Source organism: Falco rusticolus, chromosome 12 (genome assembly GCF_015220075.1).
Source record: "Falco rusticolus isolate bFalRus1 chromosome 12, bFalRus1.pri, whole genome shotgun sequence".
NCBI classification, from domain to species: Eukaryota; Metazoa; Chordata; class Aves; order Falconiformes; family Falconidae; genus Falco; species Falco rusticolus.
In genome coordinates, this window is record NC_051198.1 from 16245563 (window position 1) to 16268922 (window position 23360).

At 45.9% G+C, this 23360-nt stretch overlaps 1 protein-coding gene across 2 annotated transcripts in view; it reads left to right on the forward strand.

Annotated features, from left to right (window-relative positions):
* BABAM2 (BRISC and BRCA1 A complex member 2) overlaps nucleotides 1-4603 on the forward strand; it is a 170685-nt gene extending 166082 nt beyond the window's left edge. For both annotated transcript variants that reach the window (XM_037405683.1, XM_037405684.1), the window contains one exon: nucleotides 1216-4603. In XM_037405683.1, the coding sequence (XP_037261580.1) occupies nucleotides 1216-1279 (64 nt within the window). In that variant the 3' untranslated portion in view covers nucleotides 1280-4603. The remainder of the gene's footprint in view (nucleotides 1-1215) is intronic.
* Nucleotides 4604-23360: the final 18757 nt, after the last annotated feature.

Sequence of the window (23360 nt, forward strand, 5' to 3'; positions counted from 1 at the left end):
TGGGAAGATGATCAGCATATTTTTGCTTTGGGAGATATACCAGCAGAGAAATCAGTAACGTAATAAGCATAATTGCAGTTATTCTCACTTCAGATGTGTTTATTTTTTGGTAGGGAGAACAGGAGAAGGTTCTTCTTGCATAGGAATTTATGAAGTCCAGTGATGTGAACAGCAATGTTTTTTAAAAAAAAATAGTAGAGAAAGTGAAAGTTCGGTGTAGAAAGTAGTAAGCAGAAACCAAAGATAGAATGATGAAGCAGCTTCTAATATAACTTGCAGTAAAGGGTATCATTGGGAGACATAAAGTACGGTTAGTACACAGTTGAGTATTTCAGTGCAATAAACTCAAAGGTACAGTTCCAGCTCAATTTTGGATACTTAGGATCAACTCATTTTACAGATTTATGAGTCACTCGACTCTTTGTAAAGAAGATAGACTAAGATCCAAAATATACAAAGCACATCTTAATTTATAGAATAATATTCTTTCAAAGTCTAATAAAAGGAATTACAGTTCATCCAAAGTATTAGTATTTATTGACTATGTCTTACATAAACTACTGCCATCGACAGTGACTCTGTGTTGCATTAAGATTTCTGTAAGGAGACAGATAAAGAGCTTATCTCCTGCACATATTCTGACTTTGTCTCAAAATTTTCCTGCTCCAATGACTTGTTTGTCTTCAGATCTTTGATACCATATGTGAAGCTTTCTTCAACATGGAGGAAGAAAGCCCACTTTTTATCCCAGAAACATGGTACACATCAACTGCATCAAAAAGTCCCAGTTATAAAATGCTGCAGGGAGTGGCGTAGCCACACTTGTGGCTCATCTAAGTGTTTCTCACTTCTACAGCCATTCAAAGGTTTATTTTCCAGTGCATGATACAGTTTATCTCTGGAGCTTTGCGTTGGATAAAATATGGACAGTCCATCAGGCTCTTCTGACACTGTCAAGTTACTGATGTTGACCACATTAAGAGATTAGTGGTGAGGACGCTGAAGAAAGTAGTACTGCTGGGTCGAGAAAGCTGAAGTGTGTGGGTCTGCTGCATACTAAAAACTTGTAAGAAGAACACTACCCATTTTTGAGATCTAATAACAGACTGAGCATGGTAACATTATGCTTCTCTGTTAAAACCCTAGGTACATACATGCACACACCATATTCTAAATTTACTCTTTCCTAACCGTGCATTTTCTGTTTTTCACTAGGGCATATTTCAAAACATTTGTCCCCCAGTTCCAGGAGGCAGCATTTGCTAACGGGAAGCTTTAGACAGCCTCTGGCACGAAGATGGTACTGGACAGGTTCTTCAGTCTGCGTGTGTCAGCCCACAAGAAGAATGCCTGGAAATGGTTGGACTGTCTTGATATAGGTGCTTTCTTGCCTCTGAAATTATTTTGGTAGCTTCAGGTATTGTCAGGTTTCTCAAACAAAGACCTCACTAGCATGCTTAAAACTCAATATTTGATATTCATCCTGTCCCTTTACCTCTGCCACCACCATTCCTTTATATTATCCACTGGAGTAAATTTAAAAGGGCGTGTTTTGATGTGATAACATTTTCTTGTGTCAACAGTGTCCTGTATGTTATGCCTTGTTTCCTTGTCTTCAGATGGTGTAAATTGGATTATTTTTTTTCCATGGAAATATGATGTAATTTATATATTAAGTTAACATTGCCAGCTTTTCCTAAGAAAATATAAAACTGCCGTGTGTACCAGGAATGCCTAATGGACTGTACAGTGCCATATTCTGCCTTGGAGGTTTGTGTCTCACTGTGGTTATTGCTCTCACAGGTATGGATATGAGTTGCACACTTCAATTCTCAGTGCCTTTCAGGTTGGTCTGATATTAATATGGCAGGGTGTTGGAGGGTTTTTTTTAATATTTCAGTTGAAAGCTTATCTTATATGAAATGCTATGCTTTTATGCTTTATTTTTATTTCCAGTTGTACAATTTTGGTGTTTTTATAATGAACTGCTGTTACCATTACGAAAAAGTTCTGCTTCTTTAGTACCAGTGTACAAGGAACTAGTTATATAAATCAGTATAACAAAATAAAGCTCTTTCATAGACCTGTAATTTTTCCAAGCAAGATAAATACTGCGAAGAAGTAAACTTTCAACAAAGGAGTGAATGATGTCTTGGAAAAATAACCGATGAAATAATGTAGGGCTATAGGTATTTAGTGTAATGCTTAAGTTCAACATGTCTTCTCAGAAATAATTTTTAAGTGTATCTAACTGGAAACATTACGTCCCTAATTCTGAAATGCCAAATGCAAAATCCCACCTATTCATCCTTTCTTTTATGCTTGTGTCAGGCACACCAGTTGGGGCTAACTGTCACAATGCCACTTCCCAAATTAAATTGTAAATAGACAGGGTACTTTCCAGTAAGGAATAAAATTAACAGTGTACGTTGCTTATAAATGGCATATGGAAAATATGCCCTACTTCTGCTAAATAAAAGGAACTAAATTAATAGTATGCAGATGATACAGTGGCACTGGAAAACATTTAATTTGAAATTACTCACTATAGCACCACTGTCTATTTACACACTGAAATCTCATCAAATTATTTGATAGGCAGTATTCTCCTACCCTTTCGAAAACTTGTTATTTGACCTTAAAAGTAGTGCTTTCCAGGCAAATGTCCACCTAGGAAATGCAGATAAGTTTTGAGCAGTGAGGCTTAATAATTAAGAATTATGCAAATCATTTGCCTCTAGAAACTACAGGTATTTTCAGCTAGTTTGTAAGCAAAATTTTGGTTTCTGTATAATACTGAAGTTCTTGGCTGGAAATTAAGCTGCAAACAAAATCAGAAGCCTTACTGCAAATATACGAAGTAGGGGGCATATTCTGTTCTGTGACCCACCCCCTTTTGACTCTCACTGCATTATGCGAGGGCTGTAAACAGCTCCAAAAGTCTGAGCCTGAATTCCCTCTGTGGAGGCATTGTGTGAGGCTTTTGCCTGTAAACCAAGACTTGGAGGGTAATGGTTTTATGTGAATAGCAAAACTGTAACTGAACAACCTTAAATCGCTAAAAAACCACACATTGTGCAATACACCGGGATGGTCTCACATCTGCATTTCTTCAGGTAAAGTCAAAGCCACACACGCATATTCAAGAATAAGCGAACTCTTGTGAACGGGTTGGGAGAAGGATGATGGCTGATGAAAAGTATTTGCTCTCATAGTGTTCAAAATCTGATAGAAACAACCTCTAGCCATCTTCAGAAGGTAAAAGCCAAACCCTCAAGTTACATCAGTAGATTCCTGGGATCTTGCATTTTATAACCTTGTGTTTTACTCAGTGGTGTAGTGGTTGCCCCATGAACACTGTGTTTGCTTTATATACCTGACTGTCCAAGTGGCACCAACATATTTTTTTGTCTATTCAGAAGTTACCGTGATTCAAAGGCTAGCAATTGCAAAACATTTCAAAAAGCGGTCCACTTTTCAGAGTCAATATCCGTTTTCAACAAAAAATGCATCCTTCACCTCAGTTCTAGTAATTTTAGACTGACTGCTTTATTATTAAAATAAATTTTAATAAAATTAAAACAAAAAAAAATATTAAAGAGGTTTAGAAGCCATGTAAGAAAAGACACTGAGGATATAAAAAGCCTAAATCAACAATTCCTTTATGTTGAATTCAATAGTTTCACCAACTTTTCACTAGCTTATATGGAAATGAACCTATGATTTCAGTCTAATTTTGCATCATGCTACAACTGGTAGCATTTTTTTTTTTTTTAAGAAAAAGCTAGAGAAGTTTAGAAACTAAACTGTTTGTGTTTGAGAGAAAGTCTGCAAGCCTATCGATTTTTAGATCAGAAGAAAAGGCATTTTTCTTACACTTAATGAACATTGTCTTTATTTCAAAACCACCCTGCACTCTTTGACCTGCAGAGTACTTTATGGAGCCCTTCGTGATAGTTCTCAGAAGGATATATTGGTGGTGTTAGCACTACAAATGGGGTATTGGAAGGAAAGACAAAAAATAAATGAAATCTCTCCAGAAGGATGATTACCATATAAATACTACATCGGAAAAAAAGAGTAAATTTCAATAATTTATATCAAATCAAGTGTTTGTTGAAGGCATTTAGCTTAGCCACAAAAGTTGTAGTCTAGTACACTGGAGTTATTTCTGTCATCTCCTGTTTTATGATACTATCTATTGTGGCCAGTTTAATGGCAAGAGACCTCCAGTGCTCTTTCCTACTAGGTGATATATGCGGTTGAAAGGAGCAGTCAGACCTAGGCTAGTTTCTTTGCTTTACGAGAACTACAAAACGCAGGAGAAAAATAGCAATGTTACAAACATATCGAAAAGCCTGAATTTTTCTCTGTTATAATTGTGATTGAAAGTATGCAGTATGTCTCTAGTTACTCAGCCCCATTAATGCGTGATTTTCCAAAGGTCCTTAAAGTGCAAACTTACAGTCAAGCCTTTACTCATCTGCATATGTAAACCACTGTGCTAGAAGTAATACCAAATCTTTTGGATTCAAAGTTAGACTTTTTGTGAACTTGCTGGAAAGACTGGACAAGCAGCTGGAAGAATAAATGAAAGTTAACTATATCATATGTAGTTTGGTCTTTATTGCTTTTACTGTTGTGCTGGATATTGCTTTGTTGATCAGCATGTTTCATTTGCTGAATCAGCAATGGTTTTGGTATCGTTGGTGTCTTTGAACATCCTCACATTTGTTTATAGAGTAGACTTGAGTCAGTTTTTGAGAGGCAGTCATTGCTAGAATTAGCACGGATCTTCTGTGCTTCGGCAGACCCTCACTAGCCACATTTCTCTGTGTTTCCTTTCTCTCATCCTGGCTGGTGCTTGCAGCAGTCGGGAGACAAGATTTATCAATGAAATGCATTACCTTAAGTCTTAATTCAGATGGTTTGCACAGACGCTTCTTACCTAGGAAAGAGGGGACTGTCTGAGCAGACTCCATCAAGCAGTGCCCCCCTAATAGAAGGCTGGGGGTTTAGCAGAGGTCAAAAGCCTCTTTAAGTAGTGAGTGGGGAGTGCTGCTTAGACATCCTTCTGTGTCAGCGCCCTTAACTACCAGAAAAGCAAGCAGGTGACAGAAACCTGTAGTAGCATGTGAGGGTCACCCCTGCAGGTCTGGAATACATTTCTAATACCACATCTATGCCGCAGCAGTACATGGAGATGAGGAGGTAAGTCTTCTTGTCAGTGGAGAACGGGAGTTTCTCACCTTTCCAGACTTGTGAGAAAGGTGTGCTGCAAGGAGGTAACAAGCTTTGGACACAGCTTCTGACCATGACTGTTAATTACAGGGTGCTGACCCTGCCCTGTGAAGCAAATGAAGTCTGTCACCAAACTGACTGCTTAAATTACTTATGTCTCTGTAATTGTTGTATTGTAATGCTCATTAAACCTAAAGGTTACACTTACTTCTTAAATGTTACTGAAAATCCCTTAAGTCATCTCCTTTTCAGTTTTTATTTTCAGGTGTCTGTAATGTTCTGGGACAATTTTGATTCATCCTTACTAGTTACTGCTATTTTTAGCAAGCTTGAGGTTTATGTTTTAACAAGGCCACAAGGTGTGTGCCAGCATCTTATGGGACTGCATTAAATATAGAATTATTTGCCATAAAAATAATCAGTGGAAACTGTTTTTTATTTATTAATCTAAGTATTGTATTCTCCACAACAGAATAATTCCGAGGAAGGACTCTTGTTGCCTAGAACAGAGGATAATTGTGCTGATGGCATTGGGTACATTTTTTGCACCAAATCTTTGTTTAATTTGCGTCTTGGCCTCAGCAGGGGGAAAGTGTATTCTCCTTTTCTGAAGGAAGCCTGCACCTAAACAAACCATTGATCAGACTATATCTTTTCCTGTTTGAGCTTTGAAACAATAGGGTTTGTCCCTATGGGCAAAGCCAGTAAAAGTCTGAACAGTGTACATTAACAGTATAGAGCTCTTTGTATGGTTTTATTTACTGATTTCTGTAGATTCAGAAAATAATTTCAAACTATGTCCTGGGGGAAGGTAAACAACACAAATATCAGAAACATGCAAGTAATTTTAGCTAAGGAATAAAAGGCTAGCGGTCTAAATACTATTCTGCAAGAACTCAAGGGTTCTGCCATATATTTCTAAGCATGTGGCTTGAAAAGCCATGGTGTGCAGGGGATTTTAGTGCTGCTTTTCCTATTCTATTCCCTGTCTTACATTTAAAAGCTCAGTACTTGGTTCCAAGGCATTGCACAAACACCATTTTGTTAAAATGGTAGTTACCAAGCAAAAAGGCCGGGGGGGGGGGGGGGGGGGGGGGGGGGGGGAACTGGGATCAGCTGCTGAAAATAGGTCTTAAATCATCAAGAAATCAACAAAGGAAGCAAGGTTTGGCGGCTGCCCTGCCACTTGCTGAGTCTACAATATGGGCCTTCAAACGTGTCCCCAGTGCAAATTAAAAAAAATACAGGAGGTTTTTCTTGCAGTGCTAAAGAATAAATACAGTTTTAAACAACAGGAAGTAAAGCAAGCATTTAATTGCAGGCATGAAAAGCAAAATACACACTAGAAGTCTAACGTTATTTGTGCCTACAGCTCCCTGCGTTTCTCCTGTCACCAGAGAGGGTGAAGAATTAATGCCTCGTGCTGCAGCTGCCCGTGGTGAAAATTGACCCTTGGGGTGCTCCGTGTTTTCATCAAACTCTATTTAAACCCTAATGATGCTTTTTCTATCCCTGAGGATGGCAATGCAGTACCAGGGAAAAGCAAATCTTACACTATTGGGGTTTTCTGTTCCGCTGCTGCTCCATTTTGAGCGCTTGATTTGGGTGGGGCGAGTGCTTTGTAAGCCATCAAGCCTGCCAGCAAACAGGGTACATTTTATTTCCTTGGTGTTTATTTGAAATGATTCAAGCTGATTATAATTTGACATCTTGTTTCCTTTATTCCACTGTCCCTTTCAGCAAAAGTTTTTTAATGCTTGATCAAAAATCAGAGCAGCTGTCAAGGTTATTTGTGTCTTTCAGAGGGGATGTAGCACTGGTGTGAGAGTAGCAGCTTGAGGTTGGAGCCATGTGTTTCTTCTCTGAACTGCACTGTCAGCAGCAGCCCAAGCATCGCACTCCCCTCCCAGCAAACCTCACTGGAACTCGGTCTGACAGGATGACAACAAAGAGTGACAAAAACTGACCTTTTTTTGCTTTTCCTCAGAGGAGCAGCGAAACAGCCTTTGCTGGCTCCGTTGACGTACGTAGCCTCCTCCACTACCCAGGTCCCCCTTGCTCCCTCTCCGTGAGATCCAGGCTGCAGGAGGTAATGGGCTTTGGTTGCTCACCAGCTGGGGCTAGGGTCATTTCTGTACCCAACAGAGGAGCTGTGCCAGAGGGGAATGCCACCCTGCTGTGGCTGAAGCGTGGCATTTCCTCTTAATGCCTTGATAGGAGAAGGCAGCTGCAAAATCCAGCTGCAACTCAAGTGCAGCCCTGCCAGCTAAGGGTGTTTTCTTGTGTGTTTTGGCCAACCGAGCCTGCTCTCTGTTCAGCTGCCTCCGTTCTACTGGAAAGCGGATGCTGCAGAAAACTTTCTCCTTGCATTGCTAGCCCTAGAGGCATGTAAAAAGTTCTGGGGCCATCAGCAACCAGCTTCCCACCTGAACTTTTCTATCATCGTTATGAAAAGGGGAAGCAAAATGCTCCGGTGAAAAAGATACTGCAGTGTGCTGCATTTTGCAGACTTTCTGCACTCATCTCCCTGTCCCTTGTATCTAGTAGGTGCTGTGTCTCAGCATCTCTCTTTGCCTCTGGACCACAGGGGTGCTCTCGGGCAGCCCGCAGGTGAACCAGGAAAGAGGACAGCATCTTCTGGTTTTAGCAAGAAAGAGGTGAGTTTGGGTGAATGAGTCTGTGCTCTGACAATGGGGCTCATCTTCAGAGCACCCACAAGACTTGTAGCCAAGAAGAAGTAACAGCTTCTGTCTAATGGGGTCAGATAGCTAAATGGAGCAGTTTCCGCGCGGTGGTGGCTGGTATAATTATATGCTGGGCCATGGCGTGTCTGGTCCTAATAGCACCCGGGACTCCTGTGAGTGACTCAGCCACTGCTTGAGGCTAATTATGGGCAGGTTGCATGAAAAAAACCCTGCAACTTGGTCCTGCCTTTCTCTCTTCCAGTGGATGGGTGTTCAGCACCACCATGGACATAGATCACTCACGCAAAGCTGGGTGAAAGCCTGCTTGTAAGGAAAAGGCTTTTCAACCGTCGGAGGTGCCTGCTTCGAAGAGGGTGTGTTGTCTGTCAGGGCATTGCTCAGCTGAATCCCATTCCTTGTCTCTGCCATTGGCTGGTGCTGGGGTACTTTACAGAAGAGATTCAAAAATAATCTAATCGCTGGGTTCGTCATGCTTGTTATGGGTGACAGGAGTATTTCTTCTGCATTTGTAATGGCCCTTTTGTTGAATTTAGCGTTATTTTTATTACAGTGGTTTGGAAATGGATCATGGGATTATTTGGTCCTTTTTAAAACTGAACCATGTATTCAGCACTGTGATACGCTCTGGCAAAAGGGTCCCCACATTAGCTATACTGTGTGAAGTGTTATTTATCTTTCCTGCTCCAGAGGTACCTTGGAGCAGGCTCAGGAAGCAGGTCATATGCTTGAAGTCAGCTTAGAGAAAAATCTCAGAAGGTGCTGGAGTTTACTAGCAGAACTTAACATACTATTTACATAGACCCCATCTTTGCAAAGAATAATTTCTACTGGTTTTAAAGCATATACAGGAAAGAAACGCCAACAGTATATACCTATGTCTAGCATTATATGTGCAGGATTAGGGGAGCTGCAAGAAGCTATTAAATTCTTGGGGAGTTTTCATGACTCCTTTCTTCAGGCTCTGTCAGATTATGTTTACGGGGAAGACTTACCAAAATTTTTCCTCCAAAAGTGACGCCATCAAAAGCACAAATCTCCAGGCACAGTCCAGCAATGGAAGAGGTGTCCCTGGAGGTTGGGGCATCTCCCTGGAGATTTATGAGTAGGCAATGCTGTGGTGGTCCTCATCTAGCAGCTGGTGGTAGTTCTGCTTCGAGTGAAAGACGGGACTAAATGATCTGCAGACATACCTCTCAGGAAACTTGGACGTGGTTTTATTACCTTTTTTAAAACCTGTGATATAGATCTGAGCACAATCAAGCACAACCTGATATTACCTACCTTTAAAGATTGTTGGGAGGCAATAGTTCACCATTTCTAACCATTTTCAGATCTTAGAAGTGTAAAGACTTAAATTCTGTACTTTTTCAGTCACTCGCTTGTGTTAGTAGAGACAGCTGCAGAAACATGGCTGATGTCTATACAACACGGTACTCTTAAGTAACTCCCTAAGTTATTTCTAAGCAGAGTAGCTCAGTATTTGTGGTGCTGTGCACTTGAAGCACTATAGACATATTGCATCATCCCTTCATTTTTATGAAAGGTACCTTGGTGTTGCCTTGAAGAAAAACCATGTTTGGATTTGAAAGTAAGGCTAGGCATCTGGAGCCGATGCTCCCCGTATACAAACAAGATGCTTCTTCAGGGAGGAGCTAGGCCTGGAAACTGGTCCAACGTGCATTGAATTCTAGTTGTTTGGAGTTGTTTATAGACTATTTAAAGAGCAGTTCACAAACAGGAAGGAGTTAAAACAGTGAAATGAGATGCTTTATGGGCCACCATATCAGGGCAGACTGGCATCTGTAGCAAGAAGCCCTGTGCGTGCCCGCCTGAGGGGCCTGTTTGCAGGGAAGCTAGCTTTTACATCTTGACATCTTGCTATAGAAAAATAAGAATTGTTTTGAGGTTTGTCTTTGCACCTAATCCTGCCACTCAAGATTAAATCTCACAGACAAAACAAGCTATTTGGGAGGCGGACCAAGAATGCCTTTACAGTGAAGAAAAATATAAACACTCAGCCAACTGTGATTAACTATTGAATGCAAAACACTCCCTGGGTTTTGTTAATTTGTAGACTGTAGAGAAAGCTCCCAAATGATGCCATGCTTTCAGTGTGAAAACACTTCAGCCTCTACAAACCACTGTTGCTGGGGGAAGGAAAAGATTTTGTGCAAGCTGGGTTTTGGGAGCCTTCCCCCTGCCCCCCAAATGTGGTGTTTATTTGGTTTTGCAAAGGCGATGTACCCAGTTTCCTCTCATTGTGCCTATTCCTGCCTCCAGCTGCTCACACCTGAGCTGGACTTTGGCTCCTTCCCCTCTCGCTCTGCCGGGCAGGATGGGTCGAGCGCACCTGGCTCAGCTGCAGCGCTGCCAGCCACACTGCTGTGCACGGGATCCCACTGCCCTCCAAATGCTGTCCAAATGACCACAGGGAGAAATTGTCATTAAAAACAAAACAAAAAAGACCCAAAAATTGCTTGTGAGCAATTGCTTGTTGGTTGCAGGCAGCTCTGGGTATTCCCAAGCTTTGAAGCAGCTGCTGGAATGACAGCGTTAAGGAGCCCGAGCCCATTGCAGTGTGCTTCATGTGTGTATTTACTGTATTCACAAGATGTCCAAGTTTACATCCAGTTTTAGAGTTCAAGGAAGGGAGAGAAAGTGGGTGCTGGCAGCCGGAGAGGGAAGGAGCAGAGGCTCGTTGCACTGTGCTGCTGTCAGTCTGGAACAACACTGCTGAGTGCAGTGAAATTACCCTGTCCGGGAAGGACTGACTGCAAAGTACATCTTGTAAATGTGGAGTAAATGTTTATATGGAGTTCTATTCTAGTTTTATAATCCAATTTAAACCAAGTGTGACGCTGCTTGAGCCGTGCACAGTCTGGGTGCTGCGTTCATGCTGTAAGGGCTAAAGGTGGAGGCAAGTACGTGGAATTGTGCAGGATTGCTTTTCAAGGTCGAGGAAATGCAGAAAGTAAACAGTGTTAATTGGGAAAGAAAAGCAGGATTATTAAGACTCCCTCGGCTCCAGTTTTCTAAATTACAGGAGTCAACGCATTTGTATTTTGTCATTAACTTATTAGTGCATCTTTAGATGCAGCACCGGACAGGCCTGTTGAGAATTTTAACATGGAAAGCTGCACTTTCATCCCTCCGCTGTGCACATACATCATTGAGCCCTCTAAGGGAAGGGCCATACAGCACGGCTGCTTCCTCCTGTTTCAACATTAGTTATCAAACAAGTGAAAATTAAAGCACAGGCTCTGCAATCGTGTCTCCTGGTGGAACAGCATCATGCATTTCAAGGCTCTGCAATCGTGTCTCCTGGTGGAACAGCATCATGCATTTCATGATGAAGGTGGAATCAGAGCTCCTTGGTTCCGGCTCACCAAGTTGGGTCTTTACCGCTTAAGCAGTAAAGCTGCAAAGGGGACAGTCTTAATGGCAGATATATGAAAACAGTCAATGAGATTTGGCCCAAACAGGCTCTTATTTAGGAGCCAGTTGACTTCTATGAAATGTAAGCCATACGTAATCATTTAAACACAGGATTAAGTGCTCCCGTAGTACGGCTTTTTCCTCAAGCATGGGCTAGAAGGCCTTTCGGCACAGTTACTGTGGGTATGATCGGGACACACCAGTATGCACAGATACGTCAACTTTTTGGGTTGGTTTTTGTGTGGGTTGTTTTTTTTTTCTTGAAGGTTTATTTAGCTTATTTCATTGACAGTAAATATAAAGTCACTTCTGGCCACTCCCTGAAGTTACGAGGAACAGACCCCCAAATTAACTCTTCCGTCATTTTACTGTGTTACTCTTTGAAAACAAAACAAGATCCAAACCGTACTGCAGCAGTTTCTGTATGTGTAAACAGCAAAACTGATAACATCTAATCAGCCTCTTTGCCAAGGCAAGACAGCAAGAAGTTCTTGCTTTATAGCATTAAAAATGCTTTGTAGTTATATAGGACTTTTCATGCGAGGACATCAAAGCGCGTGACAGGTATTAATTAATTAGGTTTCACAACACCCTTGTGAAGTATTTGTGTCCATTTTACAAACAAGGGACTGAGGCAAAAGGCAAGGATGTGACTCGTCTGGGGCAGCACGGCGGCTCCATGGCGGGCCAGGCCCTACTGCAGCCAGCACCGCCACTCCCGCCCCGGCCAGGGAAGCCGTTCCCCTCTCGGCATGAGCTGGGGAGATGGCTCTGTCCTCGGCCTGGGCCTCCTGCGCCGCACCACGCCTGCATCGCCGCGGAGCGGGCAGGCTGGAAGGGCAGCGCCGAGGCTCCCGGCTGCCCTTGCTGCACCCTGGCAGCCACCAGGCCATGTCCCTGCCATGGCCAGGCAGCAGGGCAGGCCCCAAAGGCTGCGCTCCTCCAGTGTGGGCTTGGGGTTTGACACCCCGCTCTATCACATGGCATAGCCATGCCCCGAGTCAGTGGGTGTGAGATTCCAGCCCTTTAGACTATGGGCTAAAGCTGGAAGTCTCTTGACTTTGGTTGGGGATCGGCAGGGGTTCCCCAGGAGCCCGCCGCCGGCCATGCCGGCATTGCCCGCCTTGGCTTGCGCCAGAGCCCAGGGCTGGGCCGCTCCTACGCCAGCCGGGCTCTTCGGAGGCTCCAGCTGATGCCGGGCATGCTTGGCGCTTATCTCCCGTCTCCCATCCAGGCGGGAATGAGCCCTGCCAGTTGAAAACAAAGAAGCAAAGAAGCTGCCACCACCGCCCTGTGGTTCAGCAGCTGCATGGCTAAGAGGAGCCACCGCACAGGCCGGGCTCCCAGGGGTGGCCCTGCGGCGCTGAGCAAGGCACCCAGAGCCCGTGGGGAAAGGGACAGTGCCCCATGGCTCTGCCTCCCAGGGAAGCGAAACCTGCCGGTGGGGCAGCACGAGCGTGCCCGGGAGAGACGGGTTTGGGCGAGTGAAACGTGTGGGTCCGGGGCTGAGCGCAGGCAGCCGGCTTAGGAGGCGGCCAGGCTGGGAGCCACTTTCCCAGCAGGAGGAAGGTGGAGGGAGCATCTGCATGCTGCTGCTCTGCTGTCCTGCTCCAGCGGCAAGGTATGCCCGCCTCGCAGGAAACTGCCCCAGAGCTCTTTGATCAGCAGAGAGAATAATGGAAAAAATTTGATTTAATAGAGGTCAAATTAACATAGATTCCATTGGCTAAATGGGGAAAATCTTTAAATAGATGTTCCTTAAGAAGAAGGAAAAAAAAAATCAGATTAAGACCAGATGAGCCTTGTCCAACTAAGAAGCATAAAATGTTCTTCCTAGCATGTTGTGGTTTATTTTGTAATAACCATGCATTACACTGATATGCCTATATAATTGCACACAGAGAGAACAGGCATAGCATACAGTATAAAATTGCCAGACACCGTCAGCTACCATGAAGTAAAGCCTGTTTGTAGTCCTCCACGTTTTTCCCTTATCTTGTATGTCAGTAATTCCCTTCCTTATGTTATTTTGCCTGAGTAAGATCTTTTTTTTTCCCCAAAGATTTAACCCCATAACTTTAAGAATAGGGAAGTGTCGTAGAAGACCATCTCATTGTTTCATTCACTCTCCTTGAATCTTTAATGCTTTGCCTACTACAAACGATTTGTAAATGAAAGATGCCAGAAGACAGCATAGTATCTGCTCTCAGTTCTCCTTCATCTCACCCAAGTTTTTGATGTCTTGACTGAACGGAAATGTGCAAATTCCTCTAAAAGCTACATAACTATTAAAAAAAAAAAAAGACAACAAATCCAGTTGGCCAAGGTACAATCTTCAGGCCCTGGTTCAAACACAGTATTTAAGCACTTGCTTAACTTACTAATTGAAGTGAATGGGATTTCAAGCACTTTGCTGAAATGGGAGATTTTGTGGACAATGTTTGTGCCAGTACATTTGTAATACAGAAATCAAGTTGTGCCAGGTTTATTTTGGCTCTGGTTTTCTTTGTGGTGGTGATTGACAAATCCACAGAATTGGACTAATACCAGAGAGGTGATGACTTTAAGAGAAGCGATGACAAGAAATAATAAATCTGAACTGGCAAACACTTCAACTTCGGCAGACTGAAAACCTCTACGTAAGGGAACAAAGAGGTCTGTTTATGCTGATAAATGCACTCTTTTCAGGAAGACCTCCAGTTAATCAGCAACTAATGTGCTGGGACAGCTAAAAATCTTGAAGCAAATCCTTTTGTAAGTGGTGTAACTACACCGAAGCTTTTGGAAACGGGCAGGTTTGCATCACTCAATAGCCTAGTCATATAATCTTCTAATCACTTTGAAAAAGATTCATTTCCTGGAGAAAAAATTTCATGCCTTTTCATTGCAAGCAATAGGACAGAGCTCAGCACGGTAATGGATTTCGTGTCTGTTGCTGGAGGTTGCCCAAACCCACCCTACTAACCAATAAATCACTATACCTAATTGAAAAGATTCACAGAAACAGATTACAACATCGAGGAGGGAACCAGTACGGTAGGAATTAGACTGACAGTGTCCATACGTAGGGTGTGGTGTCAAAAGATGATCTTACAGCCTGCACCCGCTTGCCCTTCTCCCTCCTCTTCCTCCTCCCACCACTCCTCACTGCCCGATCACTCCCTTTGTCCTCCACGATGGCTGCAGTACATACCTGGTCACATGGAGAGCAAGTTTGTCTCACTAACCCAGAAAAGAAACAAAAACCAACGTTTTTTGGTTGGGTTCGTTTTTTCCTATTTTAATGAGTTGACTCATTACAGCACCATCAGCCAATGCAAGCAGGGAGAGCATGGCCAGAGGGAACCTCCGTCCTATGTGGACTTGGGCAGTTGTTCCGGCTTTGGCCACCTCACGATACCACACCTTCTCTGTGCCGTGGCAATTTCCACTTTACTGACACAGGGCAACATGGACAAGTTATTGCCGGTACATCAAAGAGCTGGAAAAAATTAATCAACAGCACCTCCGAGCTATTAGGCATAGACTGTAGTTAGATAAAATCATAAATAATGAAATCCCGTAAGGATGTTGCACAACAAGTATTGAAGCAAAGCTCATAAAACTCTTCTTCGCTGCATTTGAGCATTTTCCTTCCACAGAAGACATGGTTTTCTGAAAGCAATTCTTTTTTGCACAACAAACTCACGCTGGGCAGAGGCGGGAAGGGCCCCAGCCCATGTGATGTCAGGATAAATATGTGGGAAGCCAATGCAGCAGAAAATCCAGCCAGAGGAATGTCTGGTGCAGAGTGAGTGGCGCAGGAGCGGGCTGGCTGCCTCTCCCACCATCCACAGCGCCTGCGAGGTGCGAGCGAGTGCTTAGGCTCCGGCTGGGGCCGAGGTCATGGCTGCGGAGCCTCAGCCTGAGGTTTCTCTCCAGCTCGTCTACCTTCTAAGGGGGTGCTGTCCCAAAACACGTGTTCCCCTCCCAAGGGCGTGCTGAGCAGAGTGAAATGGATGGGCCTGTCTATCTGATGCAGAAGCAATTAGCCTGGGCTTCAATGAAGGATTTTAGCATCTGAGTGTAGGAAGTCTTAACAAAAGACCTTTGCATTAGACTCTGCAAGTTTGTTGTAAGCAACAAGTTACAAGAGCAGATTTAGAGATAAAGATAATAAAAAACACTGCATTCCCTTGCCCAAAAGCCTATAAATCAAGACTTTGGCTCTTCCCTGCAGAAATGCTCTCGGATGTAATTGGAAACAGACAGCACTGATCTGAAACACTTCATCGAGCTCAGTTTGCGATGCCTTGGGTGAGGAGGTTTCCAGCGCTCCTCGAGAAGAGGCTCCCCTTCCTAATTAATCAGCCAGCAACCCTGTACCACCTCCCTGCCTGTCCATTTTCTCTGAAGCTGCCCAGGGATTCAGCAGCAATGAAACATACGCTCGAGCCGCATGGGTGAGGGGGGCCTGGGCAGGCACAGGGCAGAGGCACCAGGGTTAGCAGCGCCGCAGGGCAGATGGCCCTCTGCGTGGGGGGGGAAAGGAAGGACCCCGAGCCTACTGATCCTTCCCACCACGTGCCTGAAGCAGGGGACGTGTGGTGCCACCGCCACACAAACAGCACAGCGTACCCACATCGGCTCCCTTCTGGGAGCCCACCTCTGGCTTTGCCCCACTGGGGGAGAAGTTCCTGTCACCTCCAGTCCAGTCACAATACTGGAAGTTCCTCTATGACAGAGTCACCTACTCGGTTTCTTCACCCTGGGTAGTGTTCATCCCTTGGAGCCCCATCTGTGGTGGCTCAGCTGTCAAACATGGTTTGAACTCGGAGGCCAAATAGCTGTCTGAAAGGTGCAGGAAAGTTATGCTGGCATAAGACAAATCATCAGTTTAACCCCGTAACACACTTCATATGGATATCCTACAGTTCAGCTGTGATTGTTTTGGAAAGTGAAGCGCTTAATTCAAACTGGAAAGGCTGCTTCTATCTGGAACAGTCCAGAAGATGACCATAATGCTACAGTTATGTATCAGTAACAAACAGTGAAGCTTGCTTCAGAGAGAGGAACGAGCACAGCAAGTAGTTCTGCAGGGCACTGGTGCCAAGCCAGATCAAGGCAATAGAATTTATAGCTGCTATTATCTGTGCGAGGTATATTTATGACTCCCCTCCCCATTGCTTGGATATCTTTGAATCTCACAATATTTGTATATTCATTCCCACAACATTCCTGTAGGTAAAGAATTTGCCAACAAGGAGCCCAGGATTGGAGCCTCTCCATGCAACATGAGGGAGGGTTTGGAAGGTGGAGAAACTTCAGAGACCTTCAGCAGTTGCACATACATCCACAAAAATTAACCAAATAATGTGATATAAGTAGTTGGGCTGTCTACAGGGTAAATAGTTAAATTTCTCCGGGTCGGGCTGTGCAAGAGTTCAGACTAGACAATAATAGTGAGTCCTTATCACTTTAAAATAGACCTGAACTTGCAGCCTAAGCAGGATGGTTGGAGGCATAGGAAAATGAAAGTGCACCAAGCCCTGAGATTTATAATAGTAAGGGGAGATAATAAGCAAGTCTGCATAAATGGTGTTTGATCATTTTGGCTTTAAAACAGTCCCTAAAGTCTGCCCCTAATTCCTCAACACCTGATTTACTATCCATTACTTTCAGAAACTACTAATCTCACGTGAAAGTGTAGAAGTAACTAACACAAAACACAGGATAAATGAAACAGCATTCCTTTTCTGTTACTCAGAAAGCTTTCTCACTGATATGGGAAGTTTATATTTTCATGTCATTTTTGCCTAAGTTTTTTTATAGTGACATCAGTAACATTGTATTCCAAATTGAAAATAGCATTTTTCTTTCCTGTCCTTTGAACATGTGATCTTCTAGGGGAGGACACCCTTGAGTGGAGCGCGGCAGACTTGGCCAGTTTGCAGGCTGAGTCTCTTCTCTGCGGGAGAGTTTGCAGTGTGGCCACGGCAGCTGGGAGTTGCTTCCCTTCCGTGCTGGTCCCCAGGGCCTGACAGATGCTCTCGGACAAGTTTGGCCTCAGTTCTCCACACTGTTCCATGACGATAATTATTCGTACTTGCCTTGGTGAGCTTAATTAGTACTTGTAAAGCTCTTTGAGATCATTGGATGAAAGACTTTGTTGACAGGCAAAATATTTTCACAGTGACTGTTAAATTAAGGTCCTCTGAGCTTCCTCAGCAATTGAAGGGTTAATTAGCTCATTCCAGGAGACTGCCAGCCCCAACAGAGAGAGCACCAGGAGTGAAGTGGCCCATCCCTGGCCTCTCCTCACTGGGGCAGCTTTGTTGAAGGGAACTCGTTCCCTATTCACACCTCAGTCTTAGGAGATAATGTCCTTTCAATGCACACGTGCATCTTCCACCTGGTTGTGTCCTAACCATTTCCCTCTCCCTGGTGTGCGGCCCACATCCCAGCTGGCAGGGAGGCAGGCGTCAAGCTCCCACTGCCAGAGCCAGGGCAGGTCACTTTCTCTCCACACATGAGGTTTGTGAGTGCCACTCATCCCTTTTGCAAGCGCCTTTCATCCATGGATGAGAACCTACCTGGAGGAGCCCAGGAGGCTGGCGCTGGAGTGATAGGCAGGTGAACAAGCTCTTCAGCGAACAAGGCGCTGCCCAGCTTGTCGGCAGGAAACCAGCTACATTTCCTGGGCAGATCACAGGATGGTATTGCACACAGGAGGAAGGTACCCATGAGTAAACCCTGCATTCATTAGGTGTAGCACGGTGTCTTTTATGAAAATTAGGGAAGCCCGCACCTCCTTTGGGGACCCCATCCTCAGGCACTGCACAGGAAATCAGAAATTATTTTAGCAAAGAAGAGCTCCATCATGGTTTCGGTCAGACACTGCAGTTGCACTCTCAAAGCTGAGATGAGCAAAAGGCCATGGCAGTTTGCCTTTGCACCCTTTGCCCTTCCCTGCATCCTCACGGATTTGGGCAGGCAGCAATCAGGAGCAGTGGCTGCAGACCCCACTCACTGTGGCTCACGTAAGGCTGAAACAGTTTGCAAAAAGCACATCAGCTGCCACACAGGCAAAACCTCGTGCCCTGAGGATTCACAGTGTCGTGCTTACATTAGTTCAGCTCAACATGGGTCTGCCGAGGGACCAAGGTTTTAAAACCTGGGAGTGGCTTGTGGGAAAAGAGGGGGTGTCCTCGCCAGCAAAACCAGGGAGAGGACCAAACCCAGGGCAGACGGTGGCAGCAGTGCTCCCCTGAATCGCAGTGCACCTCCATGTCGGCACCGGTGCCCTTTGCCAAAGCTCCAGTAGCCTGGTTGGGCAGCCCTGCACCATTCCCCACTGCCTGAGTGAGGGAGATGAGAATGGCTGCATTTCCACTGGTGATGGTATTTGTTTACCTTCTGTGTGGCTGGTTTTTTCCTCAGCTGGGACAGAGAGATCTGGTTTGCTGGTTTCCTTTCTCAGCTCTCCCTGTGTGCTCTAACGCAGCCCTGCACTGCCTAAGTCCAGCACGACCGAGCCTGCCCACCTCTCGTTTCACAGCTTTCCTGTCGCAGAGAGGATGCTCAGCTTTTTCTGGGCTGGTGTTTGCCTCGGCAGAGCATGTGGCCCTGCTGGGTGAGCCCAGCCCCGGTGCCCTCCTTCCCTGCGTGGACCACAGCCATCCCCAGCAATGGATCCTCAGGGACCATCTTCCAGCCAAGCATCATGGTTCTGGCACTGAAAGAGGCACACTGGATATTTCAGCTCTTCTGCTCTCCAGAAGTATGTAAGGACAGAAAGCAAAAATCTCGTACTCAAAGCCCTGCTTTCTGGCCAGTCTTCAGCTAGGAAAAATCCCCAAATGAAATCAATCACTCCTTTCCCCAGGTAGGAAACGCTGTAATTTGACTCATGGAATTTTAGACCACACTTCATATGCGTATGTTTACCAAAAGGCAGCATCTTGTACACCAGCTAATAGCCCTTTGAAACAGTCTGGGGAGGGGAGCGTGAAGGTTTCTTAGAACATTAAAAGTAGTAGTGAAAGTCACAGGGCCTTTTTCCTTTATACAATTGAAGCCAAATTTGAGCAATAACCCTTCTGATGTCTTTGGGGGGAGGAGATGTGACGTCTTGAGGTAAACCACACATCCCGTAACTACCACTGTGCCATTTGTGAGTGCTGCCTCGCTACAGAAGTGGCAGAACTGCTTTTCAGCAAAAGTCACCACGTTTTTTCAGAGGGGAACGATTCCAGTCAGAGAAAGACCGAGCAGCGGGGAGGAAGAAAACCCAACCGCAATAAAGCAGCCATTGAACCTGAAAGGAAAAAAACGTCAGCATCTCCGGCAGGGGCTCTCCTTTTTTCCTGGTATCCGTGAACCATAATTATGTGGAAAGAAGTCGTGGGTGGGACTGGCTTACTTACTGACAAGGTGAACTTTATAACCTAACGCCGTGACGTTGCAAGGGAAGAGAGTTTGGCTCACCCGCCTTGTGGGACCTGCAAACTCAAGGAGGTGGTTCAGGGGTGAGCACCCACCTCCGTGTCTTTCTTAGTCTTCACCCAAATGATGGAGTTGAGGCAGTATTGGGAGTGAGGATGCTGCCTCCCAGTCCGGGGAGCCTCCACCAGAGTGGGGATGCAAGGGCGGAGGCTCCCCTGGCCAGGATGCAGCCAGGTGATGGTGGAAATTCAGGAGGAGATGGTCAGGGAGAGCAGAGGAAAGGTCTAGGTGCTGCAAGAGCTGACCTCCATCCCATCTACTTTTCCAAGAGAGACCTGATCAGGGATAGGAAGCCCAAGGAAAGGATAATTTGGGGCTCCTGAGCTCATTGGTAATTGAACGGAGTGCAGGGACCCATGGAGGAAAGCCCAAGGGAAAGCTGGTACCAAGAGTTGCAGGTGAAGATGGGGGCTCTTGCTGTAGAGTTTGTACCTGGTAGAGTTTGAGGTGAATGGTGCAGCTTGTCAAAACCCTAATCTCTCTGAGGTGGCCCCGTTGGGACACATGGGAAGGAAACTGGACCCAGCATTAGAGACTTGAAGGATGTTGAGCACCTTGGGGCGGAGCCCAGAGGCAGATGCAGTGCCACCCCAGACTTCCCAGGTTTAAGTGTCGCAGGGAGGTGGCTGACGAGAGCCCAGCTGACGGACGGGTGTTATAAGAGCTTCGCAACCCCTTGCTAGGTCATGCTCCACCCCTCATCTGTTTAAATAAACATTAGCAGAACAGTGAAGTGGCCAAGGAATGACTATAGGCAAGGTCTGAGGTGTACACCTGGTCTCTCTCCAAGTCTATGACTGAAATAGAAGTCTAAGTATATCTGTAGCTGAGGATTGAGGTGTGCTGTCCAAGTTAAATAAGGGTATACAGCCCTGGAATGGCATGGAGAGGTATGGGTTAGGTCTGTGCTGAGGAAGTGCCTACTGCTGTTGGCTGCACTAGAGGCTGCTTTTTGGCTCTTTTTAAGGGGAGCATTTTGCTGATCATCTCTTCTGATCTACAAGTTTGGGTCCCTTGCTGTTGCTTCCCACCACTGTCCTTCAAACAAGCTGGAAGGGGGAAAACGTGACTGATCACCTCCTTGATACAAATCCAACTCTTGTCAGCATGCTTCTGGTGGGGCAACGTGGGGATCATCACTCACCTGGCTCTAAAATCTGGACTATCCCCATTGCTAACACCACAGCACTGAGCAGTGTTTCCTGACATTCTCACTTCTCTCCCGCCCACAATCGCCAAGTGCTGCAATGACACAGGATCCCGGGTCAGCCCAAGCTGGTGCCCATGCCAGGAGGGACACGCAACCCGGTGCCCGTTCCAGGAGGGATACACCGTTGGCACTACCGGGTGTTTCTGCTCCTTCTTGTCCTACAGCCGCCCAGCTGCCTGGCAGTGGGGTTGCCTGCGCTGCTGGCAAAGGCATCGATGGTGTCTAATATATTAATGCCCATGTTTACAGGCTCCCCCGAGTGCAGAGATGTTTAGGTGGCTGAACCTCCTCCTGTTGTTTTAAGGGTTCTGGCAAACAGTCAAGAACAAAAGCTAAGACAGCCAGTTCCTGTTTGCAAGCACGTCCCTACATTTCAATGTGGCAAACCTTGTGATTTAGCAAGTGAGAGCCTTCTGCCCCAGGGCTGTCAAAATCTTCTAATTTTTTAAGGGGGAAAAAAAAAAAAAAAGAAGAAAACAAACCTGTCAAGACTTCCAAGGAAATGAGAAAAACACCAGAATAGATGGGCTGCGGGACTGGGACCAGGCTTCTAACTATGCCTCCATGTAGGGGAACCTGCAGGCTGAAAGCCCGGCCCTTTGAAAGCTGCTGGGGGCTTTTCGTTTGGTCCTTTGACAATCTTCTGCTTAAGGAGAAAGGAAGAAAATGCCAGCGGCTTTTGCTGCAATCACGAGTAATGTTTTGCTGTAATACCATTTTGTGCTGTGTCCTTGGAGAGAGCCTGGTGGCACTCACCCACCTGGATGATCTGCCTGCCCTCTTCCTGCAGCTGCCAGGTCCTCCTGCTCCCTTCTCCCAGCCCCAGCCTGGGGCATCGCAGCCTGTCACAGCCTGCACCAGCGCTGCTGTTGGCAGCCGACGGGCAGCAGCGAGCGAGCGGAGGGGACCGGGCTACTTACGTATGGTTTCTTGGCTGTTTATTTCTGTGCAGCCAGCAGCGGGGCCAGCTCTGCTGATGAAGTAAAAGGTCTGCCCCTGAGTACCTGACCGAGTGTGTCAAACCAGGCACCTTAAATGAGAGACCATTACAAAAACCAAAATGCAGATGGTCTCCCTGAAACCACCACAGTGGTGTCACGGGAGAGAATCTGTGGCACCCCACCCAGAAAGCCAGGGAGCAATCTCCCTCTTTGTTTTACAAATAGGTATTGCCTTTGGAAGCAGGATCAGTTGTAACTTATTTATTGCGAGAATGAAAGACAAAAAAGCAGAAGTCTCTGCCAAGAGCAAGTGAAATGGGCATGCTTTTTAAAGAACTACCACAGGACTGATTACCTTTCCAAGTAATTAAACATTGTGAAAGGTTATTAACGTGCTGATAATAGACAGCTTTGCAAACTGCCAGCACAGCATGATCTGCCAGAGGATGGCACAATGGCAGAGAGCAGGACTTCTCCACCTTGGGGGCTTTGCAGCCCCAAGGGCTGGATGCGCCTGCAGGGACCAGCCCGAACCCAGCCAGCCCAGGAAGGAGCCCGAGGGTCCCAGCATCTCCACCTGTGCCTGAATGCTGCAGGGTTTGCTCTCGCTGGCAGAGGGGCTGCGGGACTGCAGCTGCCCGCACCAGCTCGGCCCTCCTGCGGCACGCCCCGGCCGGGGGCAAGGCAGCAGGTGTCCGCCGGCAGCCCAGGGCCTGTCCCCACTTGCAGCTCGATGCAGGTTAACGCGTATTATTTCTCTTTAAACTGACTCCCGTCCACAAACAACATGTCTTTTTCTGGACCAGCTGGTATTTTAATGCACGTCGTTAAACCCGCTGTGGAAGCATGCTCTACCGAGGGGTGTGATGCGTTTGCCTGCAGCCACGTGGGCACAGATGCAGCCAAAACTGAGCCTGCCGAGCGCTCCCGCAGCTGTCCCACACCCCTTCGCCAGCTCCTGAGGGTGCCCCCCGTGTGCCTACCTGGGCTTTGCCCTCCTGCTTTGGGAGCGCTCTTCCTACGCATCACATCCCCAGCTGATCAGTTGTCTGCAGCCAGGGGCAGCCCGCGCTGATCCCAGCTCCAGGGGAGCTCTCGCATTTGCCTCATGACCCCAGTGATCAAACCCTAGGTCACATCCTAGCTAAAGGGATGGTAGCTGGACAAACACTCGTCCAGAGCAAATGCCTCCTGGTCCTTCCCTGAGACCACAGGCAGAAAAGCTCTGCTTTTTCCTCATCTTTCTGTACACAGCAGCAAGAGGAAGAAGGTGGAGAAAAGTGCAGGCCATGGTAGAAAGATTTGATAACATCCTGGGTGAGAGCATCCCTGTAACCCTCCAAA